Source organism: Symphalangus syndactylus, chromosome 4, assembly GCF_028878055.3.
Source record: "Symphalangus syndactylus isolate Jambi chromosome 4, NHGRI_mSymSyn1-v2.1_pri, whole genome shotgun sequence".
Taxonomy (NCBI): domain Eukaryota; kingdom Metazoa; phylum Chordata; class Mammalia; order Primates; family Hylobatidae; genus Symphalangus; species Symphalangus syndactylus.
Genome location: NC_072426.2, coordinates 102027383 through 102048399, shown reverse-complemented (window position 1 = coordinate 102048399; position 21017 = coordinate 102027383). Strand labels below are relative to the sequence as shown.

The 21017-nt window shown below is 38.2% G+C and overlaps 1 protein-coding gene across 5 annotated transcripts in view; it reads right to left on the bottom strand.

The window, feature by feature from the left end:
• Positions 1-14761: 14761 nt before the first annotated feature.
• The window catches only part of LARP1B (La ribonucleoprotein 1B), a 151073-nt gene continuing 144817 nt past the window's right edge, over positions 14762-21017 (bottom strand). For 3 of the 5 annotated variants that reach the window (XM_063637514.1, XM_055275853.2, XM_055275852.2), the window contains one exon: positions 17767-19768. In XM_063637514.1, the coding sequence (XP_063493584.1) occupies positions 19571-19768 (198 nt within the window). In that variant the 3' untranslated portion in view covers positions 17767-19570. Of the gene's footprint in view, positions 14798-17766; positions 19769-21017 lie in introns of those variants that run through there. The other 2 variants (XM_063637513.1, XR_008657243.2) reach the window with 2 other exon arrangements.

Sequence of the window (21017 nt, the reverse complement as noted above, 5' to 3'; positions counted from 1 at the left end):
ATGTTGGTCAGGCTGGTCTTGAACTTCTGACCTCAGGTGATCCACCCGCCTCAGCCTTTCAAAGCTCTGGGATTACAGGTGCGAGCCACCGCACCCAGCCCTGTTCCAGTTCTTAACCAAAAAAGTTGAGATTGACAAAATTAGAATATGGGTTCTGGAAGCAACAGATTGGGTTTTGATTTCTGGCTCTGCCACTCTCTGGTGAGTCCTTGAGCAAATGACTTAATTAACTTAAGGTTCTGTTCCTTCATATGAAACAGGTTACTAACAGGACATACCACACACAATTGCCATGAGGATGAAATGAAAAGTATATAAAAGCTTTCCCCGTGGAGTCTGCCAAATGATGATTACTTAACATCCGTGCTCTCTCCCTTCTTACTCCACAGGCTTTTCCTTGAAGCTGTCTCCAATTCACCCCTCTTGGTTTCAGCCACTCACATCCTGTCCCCTTCTTTCCAACTAGCTTTATAATTATTTTCTGAGCAGCTGTGAATTTCTGCTTCTCTATCTCTATGAAGTTACCTGGTCTGTAATTTTTTAAAAATTATGTTCAGATCTGTTTTTAAGGTGGTAAAATATAATATATATAACACAAAATTTACCATTTTAAGTGTACAATTCAGTGGCATTAAATACATTCACAACATTGTGCAACCATCACTGCTCCCTGTTTCCAAAACTTTTCCATCACCCCGAACAGAAACTCTATACTCATTAAGCAACAATTCCCATTTCCCTTTCCCCCAACCCCTTGGTATTCTTTAATCTAGGTTCTGTCTCTGAGCCTGCCTATTCTAAGTATCTCATAAAAGTGGAATCATATGTACCCAAAATAATTGATTTTTTACAAAGTGAAATCATAAAATATTCCTTTCATGTCTGGCTTCTTTCGTGTAGCTTGTTTTTAAGGCTCATCTATGTTGTCGTGTGTATCAGAATTCCATTCCTCTTTATGGCTGAGTAATATCCATTGTACGGATAGACCTCATTTTGCTTATCCAGTCATCTGTCAATAGGTACTTGGGTTGTTTCTGCCTTTTGGCTATTGTGAATAATGCTAACATTAGTGTACAAGTATGATGTGTTTTGAGTCCCTGTTTTCAATTCTTTTAAACACAGACCTAGGGGGGAAACTGCTGGTCATATAGTAACTCTAAGTTTAATATTTTGAGGAACGGCCAAAGTATTTTCCACAAGGGAGGCACCATTCATATTTCACCAGAAATATGTAAGAGTTCTAATTTCTCCACATCATCACCATTTGTTATTTTCTGATTCTGTTTTGTTTAGTTTGCTTTAGAATAGCCCATTCAACTGGGAATGATAGTAAGAGGAGTTAAAAAAAAAAAAAAAGCCCATTAGTTATTAGGGAATAACTCAAGTGAGTGTTTCTCGTTTGGGTTTTGATCTGCATTTCCCTAATGCCTAATGATGTTGAGCATCTTTTCATGTGTTTATTGGCCTTTTGTATATCTTCTTTGGAGAAATGTCTATTAAAGGCCTTCATCTATATTTGAATTCAGGTTTTTTTGTTGTTGAGCTATAGTTCCTTATATATTCTGGATACTAATCCCTGATCAGATATGTGATTGGTAAATATTTTCTTCCACAATTTTTTTTCATTCTCTTTATGGTATCTTTTCATGCACAAAAGTTCTTAATTTTGATGAAGTCTAATATCTATTTTTTCTTCTGTTTCCTGTGCTTTTGTTGACATACTTAAGAAACCATTGTCAAATTCAAGGTCATGAAGATTTCCCCTAGGTTTTCTTCTAAGAGTTTTATAGTTTATGTCTTAAATTTAGGTCTTTGGTTCATTTTGAGTTAATTTCTTTATATGGTATAATTAAGGGTCCAACTTCATTCTCTGCATGTGGATATCCAGCTTTCCCAGCACCATTTGTTGAATAGGTGATCCTTTCCCCATTGAATGGTCTTGTCTCTCCTGTCAAAAATTAATTGACTATACTGTCGTATTGCTTAACAACAGGGATGCGTCCTGAGAAATGTGTCATTAGGCAATTTCATCATTGTGGAAACATCATAGAGTGTACTTAGACAAATGTGGATGGTATAGCCTCCTACACACCTAGCTTATATGGTATAGCTATTGCTCCTAGGCTATACATATCTGCACAAATGTTACTCTACTGAATACTGTAGGCAACTGTAACACAGGTAAGCATTTCTGTATCTAAACATATCTAGACAGGAATCTCTTATATAGGTTCTGTCTCTGAACTTGCCTATTCTAAGAAGCTCATAAAAGTAGACTCATATATACAGGAAATATGGTAAAAGTACAATAAAAATACAGTTTTGGGCACTTACCATGAATGGAACTTGCAGGATTGAAAATTGCTCTGGGTGAGTCAGTGAGTGAGTGGTGAGTGAATGTGAAGGCCTAGATATTACTTTACACTACTGTAGATTTTATAAACACTGTGGCTACACCTTTATAAAATATATTTGTCTTTCTTCAATAAATTAACCTTAGCTTACTGTAACTTTTTTACTTTATAAGCATTTCAATTTTTTAATGTTTTGATGCTTTTGTAATAACACTTAGCTTAAAACACATACTATACAAAAATAGTTTCAAAAATAGTTGTGCAAAAAGTTTTTTTAATCTTTATTCTATAAGCTTTTTCAATTTTAAAACTTTTTGTTTTTTTAACTTTTTAAACTTTAAAAAAAGACAAAAATCCTTTCTTTATATCCTTATTCCATAAGCTTTTCTCTGTTTTTAAAATTTTTATTTTTTTAATTTTTTAAACTTTTTTTTATAAAAACTAAGACACACACACACTAGCCTAAGCCTACATAAGGTCAGGATCATCAATATCACTGTCTTCCCCTTCACATCCAGTCCTACCAGAAGATCTTCAGGGGCAATGAAACACAGGGAGCTGTCATCTCCTATGATAACAATGCCTTCTTCTGGAATGCCTCCTGAAGGACCTGGCTAAGGCTGTTTTACAGTTTTGTTTTGTTTTTTAATAAGTAGAAGGAGTAAACACTAAAATGATAATTGAAAAGTATAATACACAAACCAGTTACATAGTTGTTTATTGTCAAGTGCTATGTACTGTACCTAATTGTATGTGCTATACTGTTATGACTGGCATCAGAGTAGGTGTGTTTATACCAGCATCACCACAAACATGTGAGTAATGTCATGACATTATGACATCACTAGGCAATAGGAATTTTTCAGCTCCATTATCTTTTTTTTTTTTTTTTTTTTTTGTTGAGACGGAGTTTTGCTCTTGTTGCCCAGGCTGGAGTGCAATTATGTGATCTCGGCTCACTGCAACCTCTGCCTCCTGGGTTCAAGCGATTCTCCTGTCTCAGCCTCCTGAGTAGCTGGGATTACAGGTGCCCACCACTATGCCCAGCTAATCTTTGATACTTTTAGTAGAGAGGGGGTTTCACCATGTTGGCCAGGCTGGTCTCTAACTCCTGAACTCAGGTGATCTGCCCACCTTGACCTCCCAAAGTGCTGGAATTACAGGCATGAGCCACTGCCTCTGGCCCAGCTCCATTATCTTATAGGACTACTGTTGTACATGCAGTCCATCATTGACCAAAATGTCATCATACAATGGATGCCTGTATTATGTAAGGACTTATTTCTAGACACACTATTCTATTTCATTGGTCTATATGTCTGTCTGCATGCCAGCACCACACTGTTTTGATTACTGTAGCTTTGTAGTAAGTTTTGATGTTGGGAAGTGCAGGTCTTCTAACTTTGTTCTTTTTCAAGATTGTTTTGGTAGTCATCATTTTTATGCAGGTGAATTTGAGTATGTGGTGGATACGTTCAAGAGAAAAAGGGGAAACTCAAAATTCAGGTTATCTCACAGTTCTACACCTCTGGCAAGATCCCATTTAATGTCTTTGGTCAGATTGGTCCACCGTGCACTCCTCACAGTATATTGCAGCTTGTGGTCACATTACAGCTAAATGGACATGGCATATGGCACTGTAATTAAGGGATATACGAAAACTCCAACAGGGTACAATGTTGGAAAGAGCACTGCACAAGGGGACCAGAATCAGAATTCTAGTCTTGCCTCTGCATTTAAAAGGAGTGGGTCCTAGTAATTCTCTTAGCTCTGTAAGGCTCAGTTTACTCATGCTTTTATTTTCATTGATCTGTAAAATGGGGATTATACTACCTGCCCTGTCTACCTCACAGAGATATCTTGAGGCTCAAGTGACATAAAGTGTGTGAACAGGTTTTTGTGTACTGTAAAGCACTCTAACACAGAAGCTATTATTACTCACACAATTATTGATCATCCGTCCCAAGAGCTATGAAGCATCTGGTCAGGTCCTTGATAACTGTTAAGTAGAATTTTCTGGTCATAAAAGTCCACAGATACTCCAAGGTTCATCAGTAAGTGTTTGTCTGGTTTTAGTTGACAGCTTCTTAATCCATCACACTTCATGTCAAGAACCAAGAAGAAGCAATGCTCTATAATACAGTGTTTTAATCCATCTATTTCACACAGCCAAGGGTGAGGACCTTGTGAGAAGCCTGGAAGCCTGTGAGAGACGAAACTCACAGGCATCTGGGAAAGCCTCTCATTCTATCTTCCCAACCTGAAAGGAAATATACTATTGCTGATTCATTTATGAGATTGCCTTAGGCTGGTGAAATAGCAAGGGCTAATCACAACAGGAGCGCTCTTAAAAAAGATAAAATAAGAGAAAACAACAAAAGCCCTCCCCATTAGCTGTTGGTTTCACTTACAAGCAATTGCCAGGACTCTGGCAGCAGTCGTTTTGGGGCCCTCTTGACAGGATTCACACACAATCCACAGAAGGTAGAAAGAAATCTCTTCATCTCTGCATGTTAATTAAGGAGGACAGATGGCCCTGTGATTATTCAACCATATGTAGGTCAAGACTAAATGAATTAATAAGCAACTTAATTCTCAGTCGCCTCCAAGAGCTTATGAGGCATCTATGAGCAAACAATTGCCATAGTATCCTGGGAAACAGGAGATGGGGGCAGTGAGAGAGATTAAATTTCCCTCATTGTACACTAAGTTCCACAGTCTAGGAAAGGACATCTTAATTCCTCTACTATACATTGTCTTACCTACAATATTTGGGATATGAAAAGGAGTCCAAATTTATCTTAGTTATCCAGGTATATATTGTATAACTGCAGCCCATAGGGTCTCTTTTTTAAAAAGTTAAGCTTGATGGATTACTTTAGGACTGAAAAGCAAAGAAAATAGAGCCTAGAGTCATAAAGAGAAATGTAATAAGACGGGCAGCACATGCTGGGGCCAAAGCAGGGGTCAGAAAACAAGTTCTGAAAAGGCTCAGAGGGGCACGAAGATGCTGTCGCTGGGACTGCCAGAGCTAGAGCTCGATCTGGACCTGAAGAGCCAATTGGGGAGAAAAGGGGATCATTACTATTTTGAGTGCAAAAGGTAGGAAACTGTGCAAGGCATGCAAGGGGCAGTAATCAAACCAGTGTGAGCAGAGGAGACAGGTGATGCAAGGGAACTGTGAGGGAACAGCTGGCACAGGTTATCGGCAGCAATGAGATCAAGGATGGCAGCAGTGCTGGCTGCTTTCAGGAGCAACCAGTCTGTCCTCCTCCCAGTGTTCCTGCCAGAGTCCACAGAATAGAAATTTGAAACCTTTCAGGCGTTTGTATTGGAAAAAGTATTTTTTTCCTCCTCCCCGCTGCTCCCAACTCTTCCCCATGTATGAGTGATTGATGAGACTGGCAGAGGAACCGAGCTGCCCTGCTCAGCAACTCTTTCCCTTCCTCTTACCAGCCGTAACTCCCTGTGGAACTGACTGATTTTCCCTCATCTCTTCCTCCTCTTCTAAGTGTTAAGCTGGTTGCCTCTAAGGAGAGGCCTGCATTTGTCCAGCTGTCTCTGGATGGCAAGTTTAATTATCTGAGCAAAGGCATAGGTATTAAACCCAGTTGTCAAATCCAGCACTGTTGATAGTGATGGCTATTTTGCTCCCTTTCTGTCTGAATCCTGGGTATATCTGATTTGTTGCAGCACACTGAAGGGGAACAAAGGGGGCATCATTTATTATCTCCTGCTTAAAATCCCAACACCCACAAGTCCAGAAGGGATATACATAGATGCTGTACTATTTGTCTTTATAACAAAACCAAATGCTTTTGCACCACACATTGTCTTCTATATGGTATTTGGGCTGTTAAGACCAGTCAACAGCAATATATCTTAGTTTCTCAGCCTTGTGAAGTTTAGGAACTTTCTAAAAAAATTTTTTTTAAATATACATATAACACAAAATTCAAAAGGTCATAGGATAAAAATTCTCTCTCATATAACTCTTTCTACAGGCAGCCATTATTATCACTTTATTATTTATCCTTGTAAGGATATTCTTGTATACAGTATGAACATATTTGTGTATTTTTTTAACCAAAAGGTGGAAGACATAATGCTGCGTGCCTTGCCTTTTTTAGTTAATATATCTTACAGATCACTCCTTAAGGAATATTCCATTCTTCCTTATCAACTGTTGAGCTGTCATACTTCATGGAATTCCATTATATGACCATACAATAAAAATTAATCACTTTTATTGACAAATACTCATTATAATCTTGTGCTATTTAAAGTAATGACTCTCTCTCTCTCTCTCTCCCTCTCCCTCTCTCACTCTCTCTCTCCCTCTCTCTCTCTGTCTCCCTGCCTCCGCCACGGCCTCCCGAGGTGCCGGGACTGCAGACGGAGTCTCACTCACTCGGTACTCGGTGTTGCCCGCACTGGAGTGAGTGCGGTGGCGTGGTCTCGGCTCGCTGCAGCCTCCGCCTTGGCCTCCCAGGGTGCTAGGATTGCAGCCTGTGCCGGGCCGCCGCCCCATCTGGGAGGTGGGGAGCTTCTCTGCCTGGCCGCCCCGTCTGGGAGGTGAGGAGCGCCTCTGCCCCGCCGCCCCGTCTGGGATGTGGGGAGTGCCTCTGCCCGGCCGCCCCTTCTGGGATGTGGGGAGCACCTCTGCCCGGCCGCCCCATCTGGGAGGTCTACCACGGAGGCCAGACGCAGTGTGGGGGCTGGACGTGGTGGCTCACGCCTGTAGTCCCAGCACTCTGGGAGGCCGAGGCGGGTTGATCACTTGAGGTTAGGAGTTCGAGACCAGCCTGGCCAACATGGTGAAATATATGAAAAATACAACAAACCAACCAACCAACCCAGCAACAACAAAACAGGTCTACCCTGGAGTCATACTCTAACTTTTTCTACTTTCCTCCCTTTCTGATCCTTTATCCCACTTTCCTTTTCTTCCTCTTCCTTCTCCTTCTTCTTTGTCAAAGACATAGAGGATTGAGTTATTATCATTGATCCATACAAAGTCCCTCTCTCATTTATTTTCTTTAATTCCCACCCCCCATTTCTATTCCCCGTCTTCCCATGTGCAACCTTCCTAATATGCTTGATATGCATCTTTTTGTTTGTATTTTTACAAAATGTTTATTGTTTTGTGTGCAAAAAAATTAATAAAAAAATAAATTTTCAAAAATAAATATTCAGTCACTGCCCACATTATGGCAAAAAATAAATAAATAAACAAAGTAATGACTATATGAGTATTTACATCTTTGCACACATGTGCAAAGATTTTATTTGCAGGGTAAATTCCTAGAAGTGGAATTGCCAGGTCAAATGGCAAATGCACTTAAAATTTTGAAAGCTATTGCTAAATTTTTAAACATAGAGGTTTTCTACCAATTTATACTCCTACCAACATTGGCTACTGTTTTTCAAAATATGGTTCTCTTGTGACTTTCTCTGATCCCTTCCTAAATATAAGAACTCCAGCAACAAATCTGAATTTTAAGGTGGCTCATGAAGGAATAGAAAGGTCAGGCGATGCCAGGTATTACTTTAACTGCATCTGCCCTGTTTAGCACGCAGGAACTTTTGCAACTCCACAGCCTTCCCTAGCTTCCGTTCCAGCCGTGGCCGCTAGCGTTTATCCGATGTCTCAATAGGTACACACTGTAATCAGGGGTATTAGAAAAAGAAATTGCTAACTTAATGTCTTATTTCTCTCAGGGATTTAAAAGAATTAAAGGAAACAAGCACAGGTGGTAGTTGACCTGGTTAACTCTGGTATCACTTTGAATCTACTTAAAATAGGAGTCACGTGGAACACAAGGGAGGAGATTCATAAAGCACATGCTGTAATTTAGGGTACATATAAAATCATTACACCCACTTAAAGGCAATCTTTTGAGTGACTTTAAAATATGAGAGCTATTTTCATTGCATGGTAGACTAGAACCAAGGCAAATGAAAGCAAATGTATGCTTTCTTCTCACTTTTCCTTTATGTACAGCTTTGCCAACCTTTCCGGATGTCCTCCAAAATGGGGTCCCATCCAGTATCATTTTGCCGTGTAACAGAGCTTCTTCTCTTGGCTTACACTACATGTTCTAAAATTATCCTTTCTCTCCCAAATAAGTTCTTTCCCCTCTGTACCTAATTTTTTTATCTACTCTCAGAAATATGGGCTCTGATTAATTAATTTTCACCTGCGTGGCTAATTTTTCCTTCCTAGAAGTACTTAAGATTTTTAATAGCAACAGCTGGTTAGTGCCAGATAGCACTTTACATGTATTTTCATTTAATTTATTGAGCAGAATAAGGGCCAATGGGTTAATCTAACTTGCCCAGTCATATAGCAAAAGCAGAGTTTGGATGCAGGGATACTTAACTCCAAAGCATGCACTTTCCCCCTTTCATCAGTGCATTTACACTTTTTTGCTTGAAAACCCCCTAAAATAATTTTCATAAGCTATATATCCCTCATGAAGCTTTAAGTTGACATCTAAATTTTTTATAATTTTAAATAATTGCATAGGTCATAATTTCCAGCATATTATAAATCTCTTTTTAAGTGAATCCAACGAAATCCAAATATAACATTTGGATCTATTTTTTAAAATATATGAGCAAGTTATTCTTTAACATTTAGAAAGCTTACATCTTTCCTTTTTCTCCTTGAGCTTCTATTTCTATCCCATTTTTTCCAGATTTTTATCATAATGTTTTTATGTTTGAAAATATAGGGCCGGGCGCGGTGGCTCATGCTTGTAATCCCAGCACTTTGGGAGGCCGAGGCGGGCGGATCACGAGGTCAGGAGATCGAGACCACGGTGAAACCCCGTCTCTACTAAAAATACAAAAAATTAGCTGGGCGTGGTGGCGGGCACCTGTAGTCCCAGCTACTTGGAGAGGCTGAGGCAGGAGAATGGCGTGAACCCAGGAGGCGGAGCTTGCAGTGAGCCGAGATTGCGCCACTGCACTCCAGCCTGGGCGACAGAGTGAGACTCCGTCTCAAAAAAAAAAAAAAAAAGAAAATATTACTGACCACCAGATATGTATATGTATTAAAACAAAAATAAGTACATAATTTAAAATTTTATTTTACTCTGACTATAAGTGGTTCTAGCTGATAAAAACTTATCTTATTACAAATATTAATACAGAATTGATCAGGACAACAAAAATATATACACATTTTGGTAATTATTAAACATAAGTAGTAAATTTGTTATTATCACAAGATAATATTAGCTACTGTAACAGATAAAGTACAAAATCTTGTGGCTTAATATAATTAAAAGCTATTTCTTGATTTAATATAGAGTCCCCAAAAGGACTAGGTAGTGATTCAGGGCCACTCCTCAGGGCTCTGCTGTTTTCAACATATGGCTTCTGTATAGCTGAAGAAGAAAGGAATGAGCATGAAGATGGCATGTGGCCAAGTCTAGAAGTGGAGCCCCTTACTTCGTCTGCTTTCCAATAACCAGAACCAATTATACTGGCAAACCTGAAAGAGCAGGAGGACAGGAATGCAGTCTAGCATTCTAGAAATGCATTGGGTAAACAGCTCGACAATCTTGGCCATAGATTTACTGGAAATGCCTGTCTTGAGAAAAATCATGATTCAACTTTTAAAATAAATCTAATGAAACAGAATGCTTTTAGTCTACTAAAAACAAATTTAGCAGCTATTTTTAAAATAATATATTTTGTAAATAAAAAGTTAACAATTTTAAACATTTTATAAGATGGACTCATAGTAATTGTAATGCATATTTTATGATTTGATAAAAATGTGTTCTAATTCCCTCATTGAATAATACAGTGTACACTAGCCACAGTATACAAAGCTTTACCCATAAATATTTATAAAGAAGAGAAATTTAGCAAGTCTTGTGGGTTTATGATAGCTCAATGAATTATTATGAAGATTTCACCTATGTGTGGCCCATGACAGCTTGCATAACTACAGCAGTATTTGGGATGGGTCAGGACAATGCCTTTCTTTCATAAAGTGGAGAAAAAAAATTAGAAATTTGTGCACATTTTCTCCTTCTCCTCTTCCTCCTTTTTTGTAGAGACTGGATTTCGCTATTTCCTCAGGCTGGTCTCCACCTCTTGACCTCAAGTGTTCCTCCCACCTTGGCCTACGAAAGTGCTGGGATTACAGGCATGAGCCACTGCACCCCCCAGGAGTTTCTAAAGGTGGGAGTTTTTGACAAACCAATGAAATATTTTGATGCCTTCCCTTGGCCCTTGAATTAGACTATATCCTCTGTTTCACTCAATAGGACTTTTAACGTAGTAGTACTAACAATGAAGCTTTGTTCAGGATCAAGGATCCCCCAAAGATAACACAATAATTATCCTGAACCAATTGTGTAAATCTTTAAAAAATCAAGCAAGTATGTTCAGCTATAACCATACTTCACTCTCATATATAGTTCCATTCCCTAGATGATGGCTAGAGGGATTTCTAGTTACAGCCTGCCTTCTATCAGTCTTCACTCTTTTGGCTCTTATGTGTTTTACCTCTTCAGCACTTGTGATATTGTTTAAAATACCTTACATATTTGAATGTGGCTTTTGCTGAGTAATTAAAAATAAATAAATATAAATAAAATATCTTACATATATTGTCCTTGTATAGTTTAAGAATTTAGGCAAAATATTATGTTATATATGCCAGATATCATGATAGTTATTTTAGATGACAGGATTTCAAGATAGTCCTTCCATCTTTCCTCCTCTTTTCTTTCCCTCTTTCCTTTATTCTTCTTTGTTGGAATATAATGGTAACCAAGATAGACAATATTCCTGACCTCTTATAGTTGAGAGAAGGTAAAATACAAAGATTGGAATGAAGTTTTACTTGGGTAATAACTTCCATGATATTCTTTTTTATTCTGAAAATATCCTTATTATTATTTGAGCTATTACTATATCACTTTAGCAAAGTTTAGGCACTAGTGATTTAAATAACATAGTTGAGGCCGGATGCAGTGGCTCAGGCTTGTAATCCCAGCACTTTGGGAGGCTGAGGCAGGCAGATCACCGGAGGTCAGGAGTTCAAGACCAGCCTGGCCAACATGATGACACCTGTCTCTACTAAAAGCACAAAAATTAGCCAGGTGTGGTAGCGTGCGCCTGTAACCCCAGCTACTCAGAAGGCTGAGGCAGGAGAATCATTCGAAGCCATGAGGTACGATGTTGCAGTGAGCCAAGATCGCACCAGGCCACTCCGGCCTGGGTGACAGAGCAAGACTCCATCTCAAAAAAATTAAAATAAATAAGTAAATAACATAGTTGAAATGGAAAAATATGACAAGTATGAAAAGTTTCAGGAATAGTCATTAGAGATTGGTTCTAGGAAATTGTGCCAATATGCTTTAAAGTGAATATAATGGTATCAAGTTCATTTCAATATATTCATGCACCAAGTCAAAAATTGTATGTAATCCACAAACTTTAAGGTTTTGAAAATTAATTTTTATTAAATAGTTAAATATTACCTAGAATATGAGAACCTCTATCCAGGCTTCCTAGAAACCTATACTGTAATCTTTAAAATAATAAAACAGGCCAGGCATGCAGTGCTCATGCCTGTAATCCCAGCACTCTGGGAGGCCGAGGCGGGAGGATCAATTGAGGTCAGGAGTTCGAGATCATCCTGGGCAACCTGGCGAAACCCCATCTCTACAAAAATAGGAAAGTTAGCCAGGCGTGGTGGTGCGTGTCTGTAGTCCCAGCTACTCGGGAGGCTGAGGCACGAGAGTCATTTGAACCTGGGAGGCGGAGGTTGCAGTGAGCCAAGATCTCACCACTGTGCTCCAGCCTGGGCAAAACAGTGAGACTCTGCCTCAAAAAAATAAAATAAAATAAAATAAAATAAACATGTAGTGTTTATTAAAATGTAGAACAACAATAAAGCTGGCTGAAGATCAAGATAATCTGGTGGTCCAAGAAGTTACCTGCCTCCCCTGCGGGCTCTGCCTGTGGCCTAGATAAACCAGCTTTTTGCCTTCAGTGGTGGGCAGACACCAGTGTTATTTGCTATTTCCACAATCCTTAATCGGAATGTCTATTGGAGACAGGTCTTAACACAAGTAGAGGAAAAAGCTGGTACAAATTTACCTGTAATAAAACTGACTTAAAGAGCAAGTTATTCCCCGTCTTGGGAATAAAGACAACTTCTCACGATAAAGACAACTTCTCTTGGTGGGAGGTAAATTTTTGTTGAAGTTGTTATCTAAAAGTTATTAAAAATATCCCAGGGCAGAAAAAAAGTAAACAGAAATATGGTTTGCAAGATGCAAGTCAAACTTGGAAGTGGCATTGGTGTGGGGTGGGGCAGTGACTGGAGTGTCACTGAGCCCAGGAGAGGTCACAGGAAGGCAGATTCTCATATCCTGCTTAGGAACTAGATGTTTAAGATGAGCAGAAGTAATCAATCATGGTGATTCTGGGAAAACATAATAAGCAAAATTGTTAAAAAACAAAGGGAAAGAACTAAAACTGAAGGTGTGATTTCAGATTCATGGTAACTGCTTCATGGAAATCATGCTCTTGTCACTTGTTCAAGGTCAGTAGAAATAATGGCATCTAAGCAACTCTACTACTTCTCACATGGAGGTCAGTGAACCACCGCAAGGGCAGAAAAGCGTTCATAAACCACTATGTTAGGACAATAAAACAATTAGAATCAGACTTTTCCTTACTAATTAAAATGTTTTAAGTACATTAACTTCCCATGAAAATTTAAAATTATATTCACAGCCTACCGGAGAAAATACCTTGCAATACCTGGAGATAATTTGTCCAGTGCTTAGCCCTAATGATAGCTCATGTTTACTAAGTGCTTACTGTACCACCAGGCACTGTGTTACATGCTGTGCATTTATTCTTCAGGACACTATGAGGTAAGTATAATTTTGTAGATAAAGGACTGTAACTTAGTGAGAGGGGCTGGGATTCAACTCATGTTTCTAACAAATAAGCTGTCTCTAGAGCAGCAGTTAACTAAATTTTGGCTCTCACAGACCCTTTCCCTTAAAGTCCATCCATTGACTCATTAAAATAAGTCTCACCTCAGATTATACTTAAAGGCATTCAACTGGAAACCAGAAAAGGTTAACATTAAGCATTACAGTACTGTGATAATGTTTGTGTTACAATAAAAGTCTAATGAATCTTAAAACACATGGAGAAAGGTACTCAATTTTGTAGACTTGGAACACTATCTGGAAAAAAACAAAACAATAGCAGCACATTCTGGTTTCTAGAATTTATTGAAGCTAATATGCGCAGTATATTGTTAGAAACCATTCTATTAACCAAATTATTTCTTAATTTGCAAGGAAAAAACAGGCTTATTGTAAAGAACTCAGAAAACTGGCACAGAGTGTAAAGTCAAAATTGATTCCTATCAATTAACCTTGTGGGATATTTCCTTCAAGCCGAACAGTTCAGAATCTTCAGTTGTCAATAATAACCCTAAATAAACGAATGCAAAATTTCTAAGCAAATTCTAAATAAAATGCTCAGTTTCATTTGCATTTTACCTAATTCTAGGAAAACATTTAAACACATGGATGATACTTGTTTCCTAATCATAATTTCCTCCCAAAAGATTTACCATATATTGTAAATCATTTATCACATAATGTATGTTTTTAAATATTCCATTAGACCCTCCATTACTGCAGAGGATGCCTATCATCAAAAAAAATGCAGTCTTAACCACAAGAATCCAATCTTGATTTATAATACTTAAGAATCATTGCAGTTGAATTCGAAAGTCAGGGGTTCTGTGTTCTATTTCACGCTGTTAAAGAACAATCTGGTTAAGATGAAGAGCCTGGGCTCTGAAGCCAGACTACTGGAGTTCAAACCCTAGCTCAGCCATTCAACTAGTTGTGTGATAACACTTTGTTCTAGTTACAAGATTAACATCTAGTTTTAAGTTTATCATGTTTTAGGCAGGATCCATTCATTAACTTGCTGTGTGACTTAACTACACGGCTTAGGTTAGCCAGGAGATATACCTTAAAATCTGCTTGCTTTGTTCACATCTCAAGAGTTAATAAAAAAATAACGCTAATGAAGTACTTCAAACTCTTAAGTGAAAGGACAATACCAAAGCAATACTATTTCCATTTTTAACTATACACAAGTCTTAATGTTATCATATATATTTACTAATAACCAAATAACTAATGCAAATTTACCAATAACTAGGGCAATGCCTAACCACGTAATGAGTTGTGAGACACACATATGACTATTAGGAATGCAACAGTAATTGATATAATTATATGATATCACCACAAGATGGAGTAAGAGGTCTCAAAAACACACACATACTTTCCTGTCAAAAGTCTACAGATCTGACATTCCATTCTGCCATCTCATAGTGATATAATTAGGTATTACTCTATTGGATCAGCCTCCTATGCAAGAATAAAATAAAAATAATAAGTAGTTTCATAAAAGCCAAGAAATTAGTTGAAGGAAAAGATTAAGCACACAAAGGAAAGTGGTGACACTGCTTTGTAAAATGGCAAGAAGCATACAGAATGTCAGAGTGGAGTTCCAAACTAACATAAGTTTAAAAAATAAAATCTAGCCAGGCGCAGTGGCTCACATCTGTAATCCCAGCACTTTGGGAGGCTGAGGTGGGTGGATCACCTGAGGTCAGGAGTTTGAGACCACCCTGACCAACATGAAGAAACCCTGTCTCTATTAAAAATACAAAATTAGCCAGGCATGGTGGCACATGCCTGTAATCCCAGCTACTCAGGAAGCTGAGGCAGGAGAATTGCTTGAACCTGGGAGACAGAGGTTACAGTGAGCCGAGATTGTGCCATTGCACTCCAGCCTGGGCAACAAGAGCGAAACTCCGTCTCAAAAAAATAAATAAAATAAATTTTAAAACTAAAATAATACCACTTTAAAAACATAACTCTCTTCCTAATTCCTTTTAGTATAGAGAATGTCAAAGACAGCTTCAACTATTCTCTTAAAAGGAGGAGGAGGAAGGCCGGGCGCGGTGGCTCATGCTTGTAATCCCAGCACTTTGGGAGGCCGAGGCAGGCGGATCACGAGGTCAGGAGATCGAGACCACGGTGAAACCCCGTCTCTACTAAAAATACAAAAAATTAGCAGGGCATGGTGGTGGGCGCCTGTAGTCCCAGCTACTCGGAGGCTGAGGCGGGAGAATGGCGTGAACCTGGGAGGCGGAGCTTGCAGAGAGCCGAGATTGCGCCACTGCACTCCAGCCTGGGCAACAGAGCCAGACTCCGTCTCAAAAAAAAAAAAAAAAGGAGGAGGAGGAGTTTGAATAACATTTTTAGCATTGCCTTTTTTATGATATTGAAAATTGTGCAAAATAATAAAAAAGGAAGCCCTAAGGTCTGTAGGGACTTTCATAAATTTTGGGTAGGGCCATTTAGATTTATAGTCAATAATGTTTTTCTTTTCATTAAATAGCAGTGCTTTTATTTGCTTGAGCTATACATTCAGAATTTCTTTAAGGGGTATAGTTTTTTAAAATTTTGGCCGGGCGCGGTGGCTCACGCTTGTAATCCCAGCACTTTGGGAGGCCGAGGTGGGTGGATCACGAGGTCAGGAGATCGAGACCACGGTGAAACCGCATCTCTACTAAAAATACAAAAAATTAGCCGGGCGTGGTGGCGGGCGCCTGTAGTCCCAGCTACTCGGAGAGGCTGAGGCGGGAGAATGGCGTGAACCCGGGAGGCGGAGCTTGCAGTGAGCCGAGATCGCGCCACTGCAGTCCAGCCTGGGTGAGAGAGCGAGACTCCGTCTCAAAAAAAAAATAAATAAATAAAATTTTACCCCAAAAATGTACATATCATGTCAAACATACATAAGCAGAATTAGAAAGCAAAGGCTTAATATTCTTGATAAGTAAAAATGCTCCATAAATTTATCAGAAAGAGATAATCACTCCAAAAGGAAAACGTAAGGGGTATTTTCAAGCAATCTACAAACAATGTGGTTAATAAGCAATAAAAATTATCGCTCATTAGTGACCTGATTAAAATGGTGACATTAATAATGAGATTTAGTGGCCAGGTGCAGTGGCTCACACCTGTAATCCCAGCACTTTGGGAGGCCAAGGTGGATCACCTGAGGTCAGGAGTTCAAGACCAGCCTAGCCAACATGGTGAAACCCCATCTCAACTAAAAATACAAAATGAGCCGGGCATAGTGGTGCACGCCTGTAGTCCCAGCTACTCGGAAGGCTGAGGCAGGAGAATCTCTTGGATCTGGAAGGCAGAGGTTGCAGTGAACCGAGATTGTGTCATTGCACTCCAGCCTGGGCAAAAAGAGCAAAGCTCCATCTCAAAAAAAAAAAAGAGAGATTTAAATGATTTTTTGCTTATCAGTCTAAAGAGAAAGATTTATCATAATTGGTGTTGATACAGATGTAGGGAAGCAGACGTTGTTGATAAAAATGTAAACTGCGCAACCTTCCTAGAGGGTCTTAAATGGAGACACGTTTTTACTTAGAATTCCAGCTTCTAGGAGTTCTTGACAGTAACTCTTTTACACACAAAGATTTATCTGTAAGGATACTATTCATTGTTGTTTGTTTGGTTTTTGTTTTTTCTTTTTTTGAGATGGAGTCTCACTCTGTCGCCCAGGCTGGAGTGCAGTGGCACGTACTCGGCTCATTGCAACCTCTCTGCCTCTTGGGTTCAAGCGATTCTCCTGTCTCAGCTTCCCCAGTAACTGGGATTACAGACATGCACCACCATGCCCAGCTAGTTTTTTGTATTTTTAGTAGAGATGGGGCTTCATCATGTTGGCCAGGCTGGTCTCACACTCCTGATCTCTAGTGATCCACTCGCCTCAGCCTCCCAAAGTGCTGGGATTACAGGCATGAGCCACCATGCCCGGACTATTAATTGTTGTTTGTAACAGCCAAAACCTAGCCACAGCCAAAGATCAACAGTCAGCAGTTAGCTAAGTAAACTCGGCATATTCACATACTGGAATACTATGTAACTAGTAAAAGCCATGAAATAGAAATATTAATGACATCACTGGCTGGGCATGGTGGCTCATCATGCCTGTAATTCAGGCACTTTAGGAGGCCGAGGAAGGTGGATCACTTGAGACCAGGAGTTCAAGATCAGCCTGGTCAACATGGTGAAACCCCATCTCTACAATTAAAAAAAATAATAATGAGAAATATTAATGACATCAGAAGATGTTCAACTCCATTAAGTGAAAAATGCAGGTTATAACACTATATATAGCCTGACACCAATTTTGGTTTTTCTTCTTTTTATAACAAGTACTTTATTTTCTTCTTTGTGCTTTTCTAAATTTCCTAATGTACATGTATTACTTTTATAATAAAAATATGATAAAACTACTAATACAAACCACAAAACTCTTGATTATTATATTTTCATTTATAATATACAATTTTCCAATCAAATTTACACTTGTATATTCAGTTGAGTAGAAATATCTGGTTAAATACAGGTTTCAGATGTATGTGTTCAACACAAAAAGGATACTGAGAAAAATTTATGATCATTTCAAGAGACCATTTAAAGCTAATAAGCACGGTTTGGAAATTTCTCACTGAAAAGCTGGAACTACATACCCTATTTAAGAAAAGACTTGAAGATCTATTATTCTAACCCATTGCTTGTTTTGCACCCTCTTTACAATATATCTAAATAAATTTATTTTCTGAATATTCAAATTTGACTATTTCTGCAATTTAAAGCATCAAAATGACCCTCCAAATAGTAATTATAAAACTGCTAACTATTACTTATCATGAGAAATAACTTAATGAAAACCTATTTACAAATCAACAGCCCATCCATCCAAAGATTATATGTATTTCAATATTATAATTTATAAGAACAAGACATCCAATCTGCTCAAAAAGAAAATACAATTAATTTAGCATATGGAAACCACTTGCTTTTGCCAATACAACAAAATATCTGTAAATTATGTAGTGCTCAATAAAGTGGATGTAAGTTTATAATTGAAACTTCATTCACAAAAAAAATGGTCTTTTACTAGCAAAACTGAATATTACAGCTTTTCAACTATATTCTAAATAAAAATAATTAAAAATCAATTCAAAAAATTCAGAATAAGTGCTTTTTTTAAATCTCACAAAAACTGAAACTATCATTTACATCAGTTGTAATAGCAATAAAAATTAGAAATCAATTTGCTATAACTCTTGAAAACACTTATAAAAACAAAACAAAATTAAAAAATAAACAAAAAGGTAAAACTAAGTATTCATTTTAAATTAAAGATAATCTGACTCCTTACGACATACCCACTTGCAGATGTATAAATAGCAGATGCATTCAAAACAGTGCAAGATTTAATTAATTTAGGACAATATTCCAACCAATCCCAACGCAGGTTTTAAATTACTTGTGCACGTTTATATAGAATCATAAAAATAAACCTCTAATATGTAATCAGCTTATGCCAATTCAGAAAACTCCACACCAATACAACAACTATGGAAATCATGAGATATGACTGGGGGGAGAAAAGCAAAACCTAGCATCAAAAGTGCATATACTCATTGTAACTACAATCTTACTATATATTCCCACTTTTGTTTTAAAAAAAGTTTTCTTTAAACTATATGTCTCAAAGGAATACTAAATGTATAATTTCATATTCTTTTTTGAATTTAAAAAATATATACGTAATCCTCCTTTGTTTTTGGTAAGTTCAAATATGAATTGACAGTGGGGTAATTGGATTGTGGATTCTTTAAGAAAGCTCTATAGAAGAGAAGAATACAACATACTATATCTTCTTTAAGAAGTATGAGCTGAAATGTTAGGCATTCCTTGTATTGTTTTTAAATATATTTAAGGAATGCTGTTTTTGTAAAACCATGGCTTTGAAAAAGAAATCTGAGATCAAAATACATTACTAGAGGATCTCTACAAAAGGTCACCAAGACTATCCTTGTTTGTGAAATCAGGGAAAACATTTTTAGAATTTATCTTGTTAGAAAAAACGCTACCACTTTTCTTTCTTTTTCTTCTTTCTGATTATCACAATTAAACACCAGAAGATTTTCCCCAAATAAATACTGATGTAAATGTTGACTTCAAGGACAAAGAACTTTCATAAGAGTCTATTTCTCAGGCATTTCACCATTTCTTGAGACCACAGGACACAGGCAGCACTGTTCAATATGAATTGTCACTGGACTCCGTTGAAGTATTCCTTCTGGGAGAGTTTATTGGTACCTGACGCTCACTGGTAGATGTAGGTTTAGCAGCATTTGGTGGCTTTGTAGAGGAATTAGGTGGAAGTCTATGACGATTACTCTCCTCACCAGAAGTAGAGGAATGTCTTTTTCTTCCAAATTCCTCACTAATAGGGGGCTGCAAATGATGAAAGACAACACCGTTGACAATTTTACTGTTTTTCCTCCCTTCAGAATCTAAGGCTAGACTTTTCCCCAAAAAAGTAAGTTAAATGGACACTTCAGCAGAATTTTTTTTTTTTTTTTTTTTTGAGACGGAGTCTCGCTGTTGCCCAGGCTGGAGTGCAGTGGCGCAATCTCGGCTCACTGCAAGCTCCGCCTCCCGGGTTCACGCCATTCTGCCGCCTCACAGATTTTATTAGTATAACAAAAACTTAACAGCAACTTAAGGTACTAAACTTAAATTTCCTTCCTAACTAAATCAGCCTACTAGTATTTGCTCATTCTTTTACTCAACATATGTTTGTGGTTTTTGTTTTTGTTTTTTGTTTCTGAGACGGAGTCTCACTCTGTAGCCCTAGTGTTTTTCTGTTTTTGTTTTTGTTTTTGTTTTGTTTTTGTTTTGAGACAGTCTCACTCTGTAGCCCAAGCTGATGTGCAGTGGCGCGATCTTGACTCACTGGAACCTTTGCCTTTGGGGCTCAAGCGATTCTCCTGCCTCAGCCTCCCAAGTAGCTGGGACTAGAGGCGCAAGCCACCACACCCGGTTAATTTTTTTGTGTTTTTAGTAGAGACGGGGTTTCACCATGTTGCCCTGGGTGGTCTCAAACTCCTGAGCTCAGGCGATCCACCCACCTTGGCCTCCCAAAGTGCTGAGATTACAGGTGTGAGCCACCACGCCTGGCCTCAACATATGTTTATTAAGCTTCTCTCATGTTTTAGGGCCTGAGCGATCTGATCGGGCATAGGTATAAGGCTGGGTTCCATGGCTCCAAGAAAATGTTTCAGCGAGGCTATTTGCCTTCTTTATTCAATTTCGTCAACTGTAAAGGATTTGTACCTTCAGTCTCTTTCTCAATCCTAAACTCCTATTCCAGGCTTGCTTAAGTGAAAATGTTTAAATAACAGATAAAGGAAAGCAGTAGGGGAATAAAAGAGATGCCAAGTTAAATTATCATCAGCAAGTTCGAAGGTTTATCTAGAATTCCTGTGATAAGGAGACTGGAGAATATTATTGATGATACCAAATTTAAACATCTTCAAACGTTTAAGTACCCAGTGAAAAGGCATCCTGCATTAAAAAAAAAGTCAGCTTTTTAGGCCTTTCCAGTTACCAAGATTTGGGAGCCCAGAACTGGACACCAATGAACTAGTATTTTTACGTGGAGCTAAATTAAGATAGTAACCTTCTCATCCCATCTTCTGTT